At 35.9% G+C, this 15042-nt stretch overlaps 1 protein-coding gene across 7 annotated transcripts in view; it reads right to left on the bottom strand.

Moving 5' to 3' along the window:
- The window catches only part of CPLANE1 (ciliogenesis and planar polarity effector 1), a 113202-nt gene that overhangs the window by 79510 nt on the left and 18650 nt on the right, over positions 1–15042 (bottom strand). For 6 of the 7 annotated variants that reach the window (XM_027863382.1, XM_027863377.1, XM_027863378.1 and 3 more), the window contains 6 exons: positions 14329–14409; positions 11929–12093; positions 8784–8951; positions 5803–6031; positions 4956–5095; positions 2074–2291 (listed from right to left, as the gene is read on the bottom strand). In XM_027863382.1, the coding sequence (XP_027719183.1) occupies positions 2074–2291; positions 4956–5095; positions 5803–6031; positions 8784–8951; positions 11929–12093; positions 14329–14409 (1001 nt within the window). The remainder of the gene's footprint in view (positions 1–2073; positions 2292–4955; positions 5096–5802; positions 6032–8783; positions 8952–11928; positions 12094–14328; positions 14410–15042) is intronic. The other variant, XM_027863381.1, reaches the window with a different exon arrangement.

The raw sequence follows: 15042 nt of genomic DNA, 5'->3' as shown, positions 1-15042 counted from the left end.
TGTGTGTGTGTGTGTGTGTGTGTGTGTGTGTGTGTGTTTTAAAGGGCTTTTTTTTCCCACAAAGGGTTGAGAGGGCAAGTAGGGATAGGAATAGAGTAGCAATAAAAAAAGGATAAAAAGAGAGTCACTGAGACCAACCATAATTCCAGAGAAACTATGATGAATGTACTGCCTACCGGCTGAAACAGAGATAACAAACTCAACCTGCAGATGGAGACACACTCTTCTGACACGACTAATGGGGGAATTTGTTTGGCTTGACTATGTATATGGAAGGGGGAAAGAAGGAAGGAAATAAAATAAAATGTTGTCCAGTAAAATTATATTAAATTTTTAAAAGGTCAGTAATGCATATTTTTTTAAAATGCAGAGAGAACAGAAGGAAGGCCAGAAAGAAACAGACAAGCGGACAGCTTGGAAAGCTGTTCATTCAACTGACTATATATTTTAAAAGAAAATTAAACCATACATTAAATTCTCAGAGAAGAGGGAATAAAAGAGGGACAAAATGATGAAAAAGTTCTATTAGGTATTATTTTAAACAATCAATCTAATACAAGAAAAAATAGCCTTTCAAAATAGATAGAGCAATAACAAATAACAGATTTGAAGTATTTATTGTATACCTCTGTATCCAATATTGGAAGTATATCTGGGAATTTCTGAAATCTAATTCTAATTTGTTTTGTGACAATAAACACAGAGAGCTATACTGTTCAATTACTTAATAGGAATGTTACATGAAATTACTTATTCTCATTTGTAAATGGTTTAAAAGATTTTATATATTTCAGAAGATAGTTTTTATTATGGTTTTCTTTTTAAAAACCTTGTAGGAAACAAACCTTGCACCTCTTATAGCTATAACTAGGGGCAAATTCTAAACAACTAAAGACAGAGGCAATTACAAAAGACAAAATAACTTCAATTATATGGAATTGAAAAGATTTTGCATGAATAAAATTAATATAACTAGGATAATAAGAAAAAAATTTTGTATCAAATATCTCTAATAAGGATCAAATATCAAAGACACATATGTAACTAATAGAAATGTATAAAACCAAAAGTCATTCCCCAATAAATAAGTGGTCAAAGGATATGAATAATTCTCAAAAAGACTGTAAAACTATGAATAATCATATATTAATGGATAAATAAAATTAATACTCCAAATCACTAATAACAAAAGAAATGCAAATCAAATAAGCCTTAGAGTTTCATCTCAAATTCAGTAAATGTGCCAAGATAACACAAGTGACGACTACTCAATGCTACAAGGGTTGTGAAAAGACAGGCGTACTAATGCACTATTGGCAGAGCAGTGAAATGGTACAACCAATCTGCAAAGTAACTTAGAATTATGAAAATAAAGTGGCTAAATTGTCTATACCCTTTGATTCTGATATTCCACTATAGGATATACCCCAAGGAAGTTAATGGCAATAAGAAAGGCCTCATCAATAACAAAACATTTATAGCAGCACTTTTTTTTTTTTTTAGGAGAGAAGAATCTGAAACAAAGTAGTTGCCCATCAACTGGGGAATAGCTGTGGTATATGAACCTAACAAAGTATTATTGTGCTGAAAGAAACAATGAATATGATGAACAGAAAAGTAAAGGAAAACTTTTGTGAATTGGTGCAAAGTGAAATAAGCAGAAACAGGAAAATAATATACACCATGACTACAATAATGTAAACAGAAAGGACAACAACAAAATAATGGAAACTGAATACTGCAAAATTACAATGACCAAGCTTGGCCCCTCAGAGATAGAAGAAGGCACTTCCCCCTAAATCTTTGCAGAGGTAAGGTATGGGCGTGGAACACTGCATGCAATGTAAGATTCTTTCAAAATGCTCATTATTTTTTTCTGAACAGTTTTTTCCCCCTCTTTTTTACTTTTTGTCATATGAGATGGCTCTCTAGGAGTAAGGAAGAGGGGATGTATTGGAAAGTAAAGGAGACATAAAAATGAAAAATAATAAGTTATTTTAAAACACAATAAAATAAAAATGGACAGGATAATTGCTTTTCAAAGTACTTTAAACTTTAACCCACCATACTTACCTCACTAAGAACAGCTGGCTGAGGACAATACAATGGAGGAGAGGGAAGATACAAGCCCATAGGTACTAAGCCCCATAACCTCCTACTGAAGTCTTTGGCTGAGTCTATCAAAAGCTGAAATGTCTCTGAAAGAATATCAGCATCAGCCATAACTGCTGCTTTTAATACTTCCTGTATGGAATTAAAAAGTAGGTCTACATCTTCTTCTTCAATGGGATCTATAAAATTGGAAAACAAATATTAAATATATCATTTTATAACCATTAATTTGTGGAAACTGATAAATTTCAAAGCTAAACATCTAACTTTTTACAAGTTAACTCTCAAGCATAAATATACTTACATACAAGTAATTAAAATTACTTATTAAGTGTCTGCTATATGCCAGATACTTTGCTAAGCAATAGGGATACAAAGACAAAGAGAAGCAAAAAATGTAGTCCCTGCCCTCAAGAAGCTCACATTTAAATAGGGGAGACAATGTTAATGCAAAATATATACAGTATAAGTGGAAGGTAATCCCAGAGAAAGACACTAGCAGCAAGGGAGATCAGGATTTGAGATGAATCTGAAAGGACCAAGAAACCAACAGCTGCAGGTGAGCATCCCAGGCCAGTACCAACATAGTCAGATGTTAAGAGGGATGCGTGAGAAACATTAAGGAAGATAGTATTGCTGGTAAATAGTAGAGGGAAGTAGAGTCCAAGGAGACTGGGAAGGTAGGAGGAGCCAAGTGGCAAAAAGCTTTAAATGGCAGAGGACTTTATGTTTGGTCCGGAGGATCAGTGGAAGTCCCTGGAATTCAAGGAAGGGCTGACATGTTTATACTTCTGCTTGAGAAAAATCACTTTGGCAACTGAGTGGAGGATGGACAGAATGCAGAGAGGCCAGACTAAAAGGCTACTGTGCATACAGAGGCATGTGACAATGAGGGCCTGCACCAGGGTGGCCAGCTATGTGAATTGAGAGCAAAGTTATATAAAAGATGGAGAGAAGGCTGATAATAGCCGGGATATATGGAGTTGATGTGAACGCAGAATCATGGAAGACAATGAGGTTGGGGGCCTGAGTGACTGGGAAGATGGTGGTACCCTTGACAATAAAATAGAAGGTGAGAAGAGGGGAGGTATGAAGAAAAGACAATGAATTCTGTTTGGGGCATGTTCAGTTTGAGATGCTAATCAGAGATGTCCAAAAGGCAGTGGGTGACAGAGACTTTTTGTTGTTGTTGTTTAGTCATTTTGGTCATGTCCAACTCTTCATGACTCCGTTCTTGGGGTTTTCTTGGTGAAAATACTAGAGCAGTTTGCCATTTCCTTCTCCAGGTCATTTTACAGATGAGGAAACTGAAGTAAATAGGGTTAAGTGACTTGCCCAAGGTCACATAGCTAGTGTCTGAGACCAGATTTGAACTTGAATCTTCCTAACTTCATGCACAGCACTCTGTCCACTGTCACCTAGCTGCTCCAAGGAGACTAGGGCTACGCGCGCGTGTGTGTGTGTGTGTGTGTATAAAAATAAATCTAGGAATCACGTTAATAGATCACTAAACCCATAGAGCTGATGAGATCACCAATGAACCCATAGGAGCCTTTTGGTCTTTCTTAGCAAGGGGGAGGGGGCAAAGAGAGAGGAGTGGGAGAGGCAAAGTACTTGGTTAAGAAGGTGGGGGAAGGTATGGTTTGAGGAGGGATGAAAAGGTCTGAAAAAGCTGCTGTGGTGAGATAGGGAATTGATTAAGGAGGAGCAAAAGAATCATTATGCCATAGTGAGGTCCCAGTTAAGATTATATAAAATCAATTTGTCATGAACACTGAATAGTTTCATATTTTTCTCCATTATTTAGAAACAAGTGACTAAGAGTGAAGGCAGTAGTTGTAGGAGTAACATAAGGATGAGGCTTGGCAGGGTAAGATTCCAATAAGAGACCAGGAGACTAGAGAAAAGAGTGCAGAGTAGAACTGGTTCACTAAGATGTCAGGGTGGGCATTAGAGTATAGCCAGTGCAGGAGTTATGGCCTGGAAAAGAACTGAAGGATAGAGGCACCAGAGGCTACAGGAAAGACAAAGAACAAGTTTAGGGGTTGTGAGGCAGAGATAGAATTATAACAGATCATAATCAGATAGAGGAATTCCTGAGTTCATGAACATAAACGTGGCATACCTGCATATAATAGCAAGAGTAAAGTTATGACCATTTCTACAGCTGAAGTGGGGTGGAGAGATAGGTCATGGGAAAAGAACAAGTCAAGGAATTAGGAAGTAAAGGTGTTTGAGAGAGTATCAAGATGTATGTTGAGGTCCTCTGGTATGAGCACAGGAGTTGGGGAGAAGAGAAAGACTGTGAACCAGGCAATGAATTCTTTGACAAAAGAGGGAAAGTGCCTGGAGGGTGGTAGATAATGCCTACCAAAACCCTGACTGAATGACAAATAGGGATTGAATAACCCTTAAAGGAGCAAGGTTACTGAGGCGAAGGGAGGGGGTAAAGTGGTAAAGCAAGACTCTGGAAGTGGCACTGGGGAGCAAGGTGTGTATTCCTTGCATCTCCAGTACATTAAATCCTTCTCTATGAAGGATTATTGGAAAAATATAAACAAGAAACACACAATAGTAAAAGTATAAAGGGATTGTAATGTATATACATAAAAATAGGACCCACAAAAATATCATAGATCCATCAAGGTCTCAAAGCATGTTTTGATTCTTAACGAGTTTGGGAGAGCTCAGGTGTTTAAATTACAAGTATTGTCTACTGTTTTCAGACAATAAAATTAAGGTGTGGTTCAATCTGTGGACACATAAGACTTTTAGAAATAACATGAAAGAATTTACATAAATTAACCTGATATATATATAACACCAAATGATAGGTACCATACCTGTAAACTGTTTGTATTTAGGACCCAACTCATTAGTCACTTCCAAAGACGCTGGCTGACCTAAAAAACACTGTAGTTTTTCCTGAAAAATTCGTGTTGGAGTCATGTTTAATGGTAGAGTTAAGTCCTTTTTCTTACACCTCAAATCATTTGGGAAAGGAAAACAAAGGGAAAAGTCAATCCTACTCTGGAAAAAGTGGAAATTCCAAGATTTATTACACATCTTTAATTTATAAAAAGATAGTTATGGATAATAAAACAACAGATATTACAAATATAGCACATTATTATTTAACAAGTTTCTTGCCTAAAACTATATTTTAAGAAACAGATAGTACAAATATTATTATTCCTGATTTATGATTGAGGAAAATGAGGAACAAGAAAGTTAATAAATGTGTTTATGGTTTCATGGCTAACAGCATAGGAACTGGGGCTGAGCCCAGTTTTTAGAATTCACTGTCTGGTGCTCTTTCCACAAAAATATATTGACCTTCTCATGTTCAGAGATCACATAAATATCTACAGTCAAAATACATTATTCAGAATTTTTAAAACAATAGAACACAAACCACTTTAATTGGCTACTTTATAGCCTCAATTAAAGAAAAGAATGAGAACATAATGGATTTCTTTCAACTTCTATATGAAATGTAGAGGCATGTTTTTAATCTTTAAAAATATTAAGTGCCCCTTTGAAGGTGAGTATTAATTTGAAATAAATACATTTGGAAGTGACAAAGTTCCTATATGAAATACAAATAATTCTAATAACAAAAATTAAACTCTCAAAATTATGACACTAGTGTGATAACTGTGAACTTAAACATACTTGAAAAATACACACCTTGATAAATTGCTGTCATTTTTATAGCATAATTTGAAGGCTAAACCAACTGAAACAGCCATCTTCCAGTCACCAAGTCTGTGAGCAAGCCACACAGCCTCTGGGACCAGACCAGAGATAAACAGCAATTCGAGAGCATATTCAACTGTCCATAGAGAAGAGAGATTTTGATCTCTAATAACACTTGCCACCTTAGAGTGTTGTAGAGGAATGATTCGAACAGACTGTTCTGTGAACAAATAAAGAAAAGGAGGAAATATAAAATTTTAAGCATATTTATAAAACAACTTGGAATTTTTTAGGATAACAGCATGCTTCCTTAAATATCTATGTTGACCTCTCCAACTAGCTGATTCATTCAGTCTTCTGCAATAAAGTCCCAAACTGTTTAGGGTTTGGGGTTATTTGGCCAGGGGTTGGGGGGAGAGTAGCGTTTGAGGTTTTGGTGTTTTGGGGTTTTTTTTTTTTTTTAGAATTAAACCACTTTATTTAATTTTCTTGGAAATCTTAGGCTGGCTTCTTTAAAACAAAGCCACAGAAATCCAAAGGCCCCAAACAGACTTGCAAAATGATATTTAATAAATTCTAAAAGTTCCTTTTCACTACCTATGTGAATGGTACAGATAAAAATCAAAACACCTGGATTTAACTCACTGATGAAGACTCATTTACACAACAGTTTAAATCAATCAACAAATATAAAACTGTCTCCATGCAGCCTTGTGGATTTGAAGTTAGTGCCCTAAAAACTTATTTAGTATATTCTTCTTGGAGCTTTTATCCTAAATGGGCTTGACATCCTAGGGGTTGAGAATCAAATCTGAGTTCTGATCAAAGAATTGGTATCATTTATTTTTGTCTACAGTATTCTCAGTCTCTTCTCTTCTTTCTTTCCCACACTCAATTCTGATCCTTACCTATTTTTCAAGACTGATAGAACACTGAGAGGGGAGACTAAGGGCAGAGAAAACAAATGTAAATAACCAAAACTAGATTCTTTTGTTAGTCCCCACTCAGACCTCCAATCAACACAATATGTCAGGCTTCCTGATGACAAATCCAATGTCAGAGGCTCTACAGACAGCCTGACACAGGAGCCCAAGGCCAAACACCATAGGCTTCCCTCAGGATATAGCATCCCAATAAGACCCCCAAAAAGTCAGATGGTGAGGCTCTTTTTGTCTTTGGCCACTGATACCCATGGTTCTCGAGTAGATGAAGATGATTTTCCACCCCAGTAAGAAAAGAGGTTGTATTAACTGGAAAGGTTCCTTCGATGTCTAGAGTTCTGATTGCCGAAGGGGTGGAGCCAAACAGGGTTATCCCTGGGTAGGATCATAGCACTCAGAAACCTAGCAGCCTACACTGGCACAACAGTTCACATGCCAGCATTATACCCTGTCCTGTTCTGGCTATGGCTTAAACTTATTATCTAATCATTCTACTTCTACCTGTAGACTTTACTTATTGCTTAGCTCCCTTTTACTTTTCTCAAATCTAGCCACCTATAGTCTGCCTAACAGTGTTCACTATCTTGTAACTTACCTAACTCTCTAAATTCACCTAAGTTCATCACCCACAGCTTCTGGTTATCTAAGCCAGGACAGAATTTCTTTCTAGCTTCAACAAAAGAAAAGGAATTAAAAAGCACAGACAGGGTTGGGGAACCTGCGACCTCAAGGCTGCATGTGGCCTTCTATGTCCTTGGGTGCAGTCTTTTGACTGAGTCCAAGTTTTACAGAACAAATCCTTCTATGAAGGGGATTTGTTCTGTGAAGTTTGGATTCAGTAAAAGGGCTGCACTTGAGGATTTAGAGGGCTACATGTGGCCTTGAGGTGGCAGGTTCCCCACCCCTGAATAGGACCTGTGCCTGAAGGAAGAAGTCACCAATAAAGAAGAAAAAGGATACAAAAAGGGGACTCTGGAACTATGAAAGACAAACATAAAAAATTTAATTATGATTTGTTTTATGTTCAAATGTATAAGGACAGCTGATCTGTATTCAAAGACAGCAAGTTCCCTATACCAATGAAATCAGAGATTTGGTCTTATAAAACTTATCAAATACAACTTGGCACTTTTTTTCTAAAGCTCTTAGCAACAATTTGTTCTCAAATTGTCAACTGTTCAAATGTACCACCACTGGACAAGCCAGTTAATTTCTCTGGGCCTCAGTTCCCTTATCTAGATAATGCTTCTTAAATTGTGGGTCTCAACCCACAGTTTAAGAAGTACTGAAAGGGTCATGAGTGGAAAAAGTTTAAGAAGCCCTGATCTAGAACACGAAGCAGTTGGATTAGATGAATTCTCAGGTCCCTTGAAATTCTAAGATCCTATGTCCTAAATCTCTTTCATGATAAGAACAAAAGTAAACTTCAACACAGTACCTTGCTAAATGACCACAAATTTTTAAAATGTGGAATCTAATAAATGCATGAAACTTTGCTGTAATACTTCTGCATGTATATCTGTATATATGTACAGCAGTTCTATTCTAAATAGTCACAGAAACCACAGAATCCCAAAAGTGGAAATGAAGTCAAATATCATTTCTGTATGAAGGCTCTCATGAAGACCCACCAGTTGAGGGAGTGAGAGGAAGGAAAAGGCTGTTATATTCATTCATAAACAATTATTTCAAAAGGCATCAACAAAATTTTACTTTAAAAAAAAAGAATATCTGTACAACATCTGTGACAAATAAAGCTTTTCCAGGTTCTGCCAAAAAACATCCAGTAACAGGAATCCTTATGAATATCAATTACCAAAAAGAGATGACAAACTATCTCCAGTAAATGAAAGTAAGAACCTGATCTTACTGGCATTCTCATGTTACAAAAGTCAACTCAATTCAAGCTACAGAACAATCTTTAAGTGCTGTCAATCAATCAGAAGCATAATTTAAAGTGTTATATTCAAGAACAATAAAGCATTGTTTAAGCTGAGGCACAGTTAAATATTGTTCTTTCAATAAAAATACCTGATTCTATGTGAAGTGGAGGAAGAACACCCACACTGTGAGGTGGGAGCACATAAAGCTGCTGGTTGGCGAAATAGGCAGCCATGAATCGAGCCATGCACTGAACAACCACAACTGCAGCCTCACGATGAACATTTCCAATTGTTCCAAAATCACAATAAAAACTCTCTGAAATAAAAGGCAACAAAAACATCGGTAAAATGAGGAGACTCTGAACGAACCAGCAGAAAAGTGTCAAACATCAATCTGTCAATAATTCTTCACATACAGAACTATACACTACACTAAAGTCTATGAGGAAAAAACCAAAAAGACATAATTGACGATTATGTCTTGGTGTCTCACCTTAAGGATAACCGAAACGTTAAACTATTAACTCAAGTATTAAAATCAGAACAATTTTAAAATACAAGGAGTCTTACAACATAATTCTAGTGATACAAGAATTATAATGTTGGCTATTTTTTTAAAGTACAAAAAAAAACACTTAAAAAACTCCAGAATACTACTGGCAGGCATTAAAAAATCTGAGAATTAATACTAATCCTAAATAACTATACTAAAATTCAGGTTTTAAAAACATATAAGATGTATATCACACAGCTAAAATATAAAATTCAATCTCATTTCCCAAGAAGTAAATTTAATATGTAGGTCATTGTATGCAATAGCATGTACTGTAAAATAAGTGGAAGTTATAATCTTCCTAACATTACTAACTGCTCAATTTTGTCATATCAAGTTGGAGGAGATGGGAAGGAACCATTAGCTTCTTCAGATTTGAAGAGGAAAGAACTAAAGTGCCCAAAGAGTATATCTCGTGTAAAATATATTGCAGTTTCATTTCACTTATCCTATGGTTAATATTCATTTGACTCTAAAGTCCTCTCAAGCTATCATTCTTTAAACTCTATTCTCTTTCACAGCTATTTCTCCTTGAAAAAGTTGTCTAGTTATCTTTGCTTACTTGTTCTCTCCTCTAACTCACTTCTCAACCTTTTGTCATCAAGCTTCTGACCTCATCCCTCATATGAAACTGCCCTCTCAAAGTAAACAACTCTCTTAATTGCCAAATCCAGAGGCTTTTTCTTAATTTTCATTCTTCTGATGTTTCTGTAGCATTTGACCCCACTGCTCTCTCTGGTTTTTCTTTGATTTCTATTTCTTGGTGTTCTTACCTATCTCCTTTACAGGATCATCATCTCTTTCCTGTCCCCTAACTGTGGCTTTGGTCACTGTCCTGGGATTTGTCTTAAGCCCCATTCTCTCCTTTCTTTAAATTCTCTTTCAGTAACCTCATCAGCTCCCACTGGTACAATTATCTCTAGGCACATGACTCCCAGATCTATAGATCCTGCCCTGGCCTCTCTCCTGAGCTTCAGTCCAGCATCACCAACTTTTTTGGGCATTTGGAACTGGATGTCCTGCAGGCATTCTGTAAGCATACTAAGGTCCCCTTTCCCCTCTAAGATAAATACTAAGAAATAATGTTATTTTAGCATTCCTGATTTAGACCCAAACCTTATCTATTAATTAAAAAATTACAAGGAAACAAATTCCTATCCTCGAGTCCTTTATTTTCTTTCTTTCTTTTTTTTTTAGGCAATGGGGTTAAGTGACTTGCCCAGAGTCACACAGCTAGTAAGTGTTATGTGTCTGAGGCCAGATTTGAACTCAGGTCTTCCTGAATCCAGGACTGGTGCTCTATCCACTGCATCACCTAGCTGCCTCTTCATGTCCTTGATTTTCTACTTGTCAAGGCCTTATCAATCCAATCCTTAAGGACAGTTTGTACCAAATAAATGGATCCTGAGTTCTTCTTCCACAGCATCTCAAACTCAAGTCCAAAACCAAAAAAAGACACCAATGATAAAGAGCATAAGTCAAGTCACTTCACTGATTAGTGGGTCTTTATTAATTCTAGGATCAAATATAAACTTTTCTATTTGACATTTAAAGCCCTTCACAACCTGGTCATAATGTACCTTTCTAGCCTTATTATATAGAGTGGCCCAAACATCTTAGTGCAGTTTTATGCTATTAAAGCTTTAAACTGAACCAAGACCTTTGGGCTGTCCTGTATAATACTCCCTTTCTTCCTCAATATGATCCAGTAAAACTGGCCTTTTTATTGTCTCTCATCCACAACACTCCGTATCTTCAGTCTACTTTTTTTTTGCACTGGCTGTTCCTCATGCCTAGAATGCACTCCTCCTCATCACTGATCTTTAGAACACACAATTTCCTTCAAAGCTCAGGCTGAAGTGCCACCTTATACATGAAGCTTTTCCTTATTTACCTCCCCCTGCAAAAAAAAAAATCAGCTTATATTTATTATTATGTATTTTGTTTATATTTATATAAATTTTGGATATGTATAAGTTGCTTCCTCAGAATGTAAGCTCTTTGAGGGCAGAGACTACTTCAATTATGTCTTTGTATCCTTCCTTCTACCCCTCTGCCTAGCACAGTACCTAGCATATAGGCTACTATGTATAAATAATAATGGAATTAATAAATGAATAAATGCTTGCTAATTAGTCATACTTTTAGTAACTTCAACCATTCAGAAGAGAACCCAGTACTGAACAATAACAAAAATATCCTAAGACACAAAGATTATACATTAAACCAATACAGAAATTCATGACAGTCTACATCAATGTCCTTTCCTTTAACTATTTACAACATTTCATTACCAAGAGCTTCTAAATCAAGCTGAAATAAATGCTTGCCATATGTTCCCATCTTGATCCAGTTTTCTAATTCTTCAAGTAAGCATATCACATTAACAAAGTTACTATGCATTTATAACTTTCTACCTGCTTAGTGGTTTGGTATTTAAATCTAACCTAAAGAACAAAGCACTAAGTTACTTTGTGGCTTATATTAAGAAAACAAAAAAGGTGAGAACCTCAACGAGCCACTTTAATAAATGAAGAGCTACAGAAAAAAAAAGGAATGTGTTAAAGCAGATATTTAGAATGCTAATATGTATTCCTTTTGGAAAGAATTTAACCAATATTATAGAACCATGAAGATTTTCACCTTGGAGGAAGGGCATCTAATTTTCAATACCAAGTTTAGTCTAAAATTATATGCTTTGGACTCCAGTAAAATGAGATATATTCACATAAAAACATACCTGGAAAATATTCCTCTTCTTTGATAGATATTTGAGATTGTCTCAGAATTTCTCTTACCAACTGATCACACATTCCTTGAGCGTCATTTAAATTATAACAATAGAGGTGACAATACAATTGAGCAAGATAATAGCGTGTCTGAAGAAAGCATGTCCTCTTTCCTCCTTGACCAAATGATAAAATGTTAAGCTTTCATTAAAAACAAAAAAAAAATTAATAATACTTAGCTCTTCTTTAAGTTCTGAATAAGCTACAATCTATACCTCCAAGATTATTTCTTATTACTCCCCTTCAGTTTACATTTCAGCAAAATTGGCCTCCTTGCTGCTCCCCATTCCCTGTTCTTTACCTCTTGCCTTTCCTTTTGCCATTCCCCGGTACCTGAAATGTCCTTCCTCCTCATCTCCTCTGCTCAGAATACCTAGCTTCCTTCAAAGCTCAGTTCATGTGCCATTTCTGATGGTGAGCCATTCCTAATGCCATTAGTGGTTGGTGCTCACTCCCTCCTCCTGAAATTATTGTGTATATACTTACTGGTTTACATATTACACATAAGCTCCTTGGGATCATAGAAAGTTTTTCATTTTGTCTCTGTGTCAACTAGCATAGTGCTTTGCACAAGGTAGTCCTTTAATATCTGATGGACTGAATTGGCTGGATTGCAATTATCCACATTTCAACAGATTCTGCTCTATTTCACATGTCAGGATGACTAATGCCCACCTATCTAAAGGTCTGATGAAGAGATCTGCACATTAGCATTAACTGTAGACCAATGATGATTAGGGTTTCAAACATATACAGGGTAGAACAACCTCCCGAGGAACTATCCACCATGAAGCATTCTCAGGTAAAACGTGGTCAGAAACAACAAACTCCTAAAGGGCAGGGATTGTCTTATGCCCATTTTTGTATCCCCAATGCTTATCGCAGTGCCTGGCGCATAGTAGGTTCTTAACAAATCTTTATTGATTGAATGACTGCTATTTAAAAGTTGAGAAAGCTCTTCTAAAACAGAATGCTTTTCGAAAAGACTCCTGATGGAAAAGGCTGTCCACATCCAGAGAAATAACTATGGAGTCTGAATGCAAAACAAAGCATACTATTTTCACTTTGGGGGAGGAGGGTTCACGGTTTTTCCCCTTTCTTCTGTTTATACTTTCACAACACAACTAATGTGGAAATATATTTGATATGACTGCACATGTGTAACCTATATCAGATTGCTTGCCATGCTGGGGAGAGGAGAAAGGGAGAGAGAAAAAAATTGGAACTCAAAATCTTATTAAAAATGAATGTTGAGGGGCAAGTAGGTGGCACAGTGGATAGAGCACTGGCCCTGAAGTCAGGAAGACCTGAGTTCAAATTCCGCCTCAGACCAAACACCTGATACTTACTAGCTGTGTGACCCTGGGCAAGTCACTTAACCCCAACTGCCAAAAAAAAAAAAATGTTGGAAATCATCTTTACATGTAATTGGAAAAAAATATAATACAATTTACAAAAAAAATTAAAATAAAATAAAAAAATAAATAAAAGAGTACTTGCAGCCAGGAACAGACTACCCTATTGCCTCAGTCTGACAGTATGTATCACTAATACTTAGAAATCATAAAGTCCCCAAAAACCAATCCCCTAGAATTTCTACTCAACTACTTTTCATAGAAATCTGCCTAGCAAAAGTAGTTTGATTTTGCTTTTAGCATAGATGAACTTCTCTGAGCCAGGTTAATGGACAGAAGTTTCATATCTTCCCAAAGAAGACAAAAAGGCTCAATGTGTTTACAGTACTTAGTTCTCATTTCTACATTCTTCCCCAGTTACAAAAAAGATTACTTTATTTACAATTCCAATTTCTCTCCTTCTGAACATGTAATTGCAGTCATTGACAGATTCTGTCACTAACTAAAAAGATACAAGAACTTTGCTTATAGATGTAAGATACACTGAGATTAAATTTTAAAGTACACCTTTTTGACAACTAGTATGAATCAATTTTCTATTATATCTAGGCATTAAAAATGCTTTCAGCACTGTGAAATCTGGAATTATTTTTAATGATTTAACAGGCTCAGTAAATCAAATGACATATTTAGTAACCTCTAAGGTAGCAAACATTATTTTTTCTTTTTTAAATTAAATTTTATTTTAAGATCAGCATTTTCTCCCTCCCACTTTCTTCCTCACACTCACCTCCCACAAACTGAAAAAATAAGAACAAAACCTCTGTTACAAAAACGTATACTCAAGTATAACAAATTCCTGCACAGTTATGTCTCCAAAAAATATTTCTCAATTAATACCCTAAGTCTTCTCTATCAGGAGATGGATACAATCCTAAGTTCTCTGAAACTGTAGTGGGTCATTGGGCAAGTATTTTGGGGGGACAGTACCATTACCTATTGCTTTGGTTTCTTGTAGTGCTTTCTTCCACAGTTGAACAGATTCTTCATATGATCCCAAAAGAAAGTATTCCTCACCTCAAAAAAAAAAAATGAACACCAATTATCATTAACATTGTTAAAAACTCTTCTGCTGGTAGGGAAACAGTTTCACAAAAATAGCACTAGTGATACTATAAATTTCTTTCCATTAAGACTTTCAGACAGTCAACATTTACAAGTACCATATAACCATTTATAGCCTTTGACCCAGTAAGCCTACACTGGGGAAGATATGCCAAAAAAATAAAATAAAATAAAATAACCACCAAAGAGAAAAAAATAATTTGTCCAAAGACGTTCATGGCAATACCATTTATAAGAGCAAAACAAAAATTGGCAATAACCCAAAACCCCATGGGGAAAAGCTTAGCTAATTTTGAAAAATAAGCATCTTGATGATGTCGAATGGACATACGACTTTGGGCGAGTAACTGTTTCTCTCCAGGTTTCAGTTTTTCTATCCATAAAATGAGAAAACTGGAAAAGTCTCTTTCAGCTTTAAAACCTACAAAAATCTATGCTATTAATAACATTAAATGAAAAAGAAAGAAGACCATATAGTATTTGCATCCAGATTTAACTACATATAAATATGTGCAGTTACTCTAAAAAAGATAGAAAGAATAACTGGAGCGATATCATCTCATCTGCATGATGTTGTTTTTATAC

Source organism: Vombatus ursinus, unplaced genomic scaffold, assembly GCF_900497805.2.
Source record: "Vombatus ursinus unplaced genomic scaffold, bare-nosed wombat genome assembly UNPS02014772.1, whole genome shotgun sequence".
In the NCBI taxonomy this organism is placed as follows: Eukaryota; Metazoa; Chordata; class Mammalia; order Diprotodontia; family Vombatidae; genus Vombatus; species Vombatus ursinus.
The sequence above is the reverse complement of the archived record's forward strand: the minus strand, read 5'-3'. Positions and strand labels throughout refer to the sequence as shown.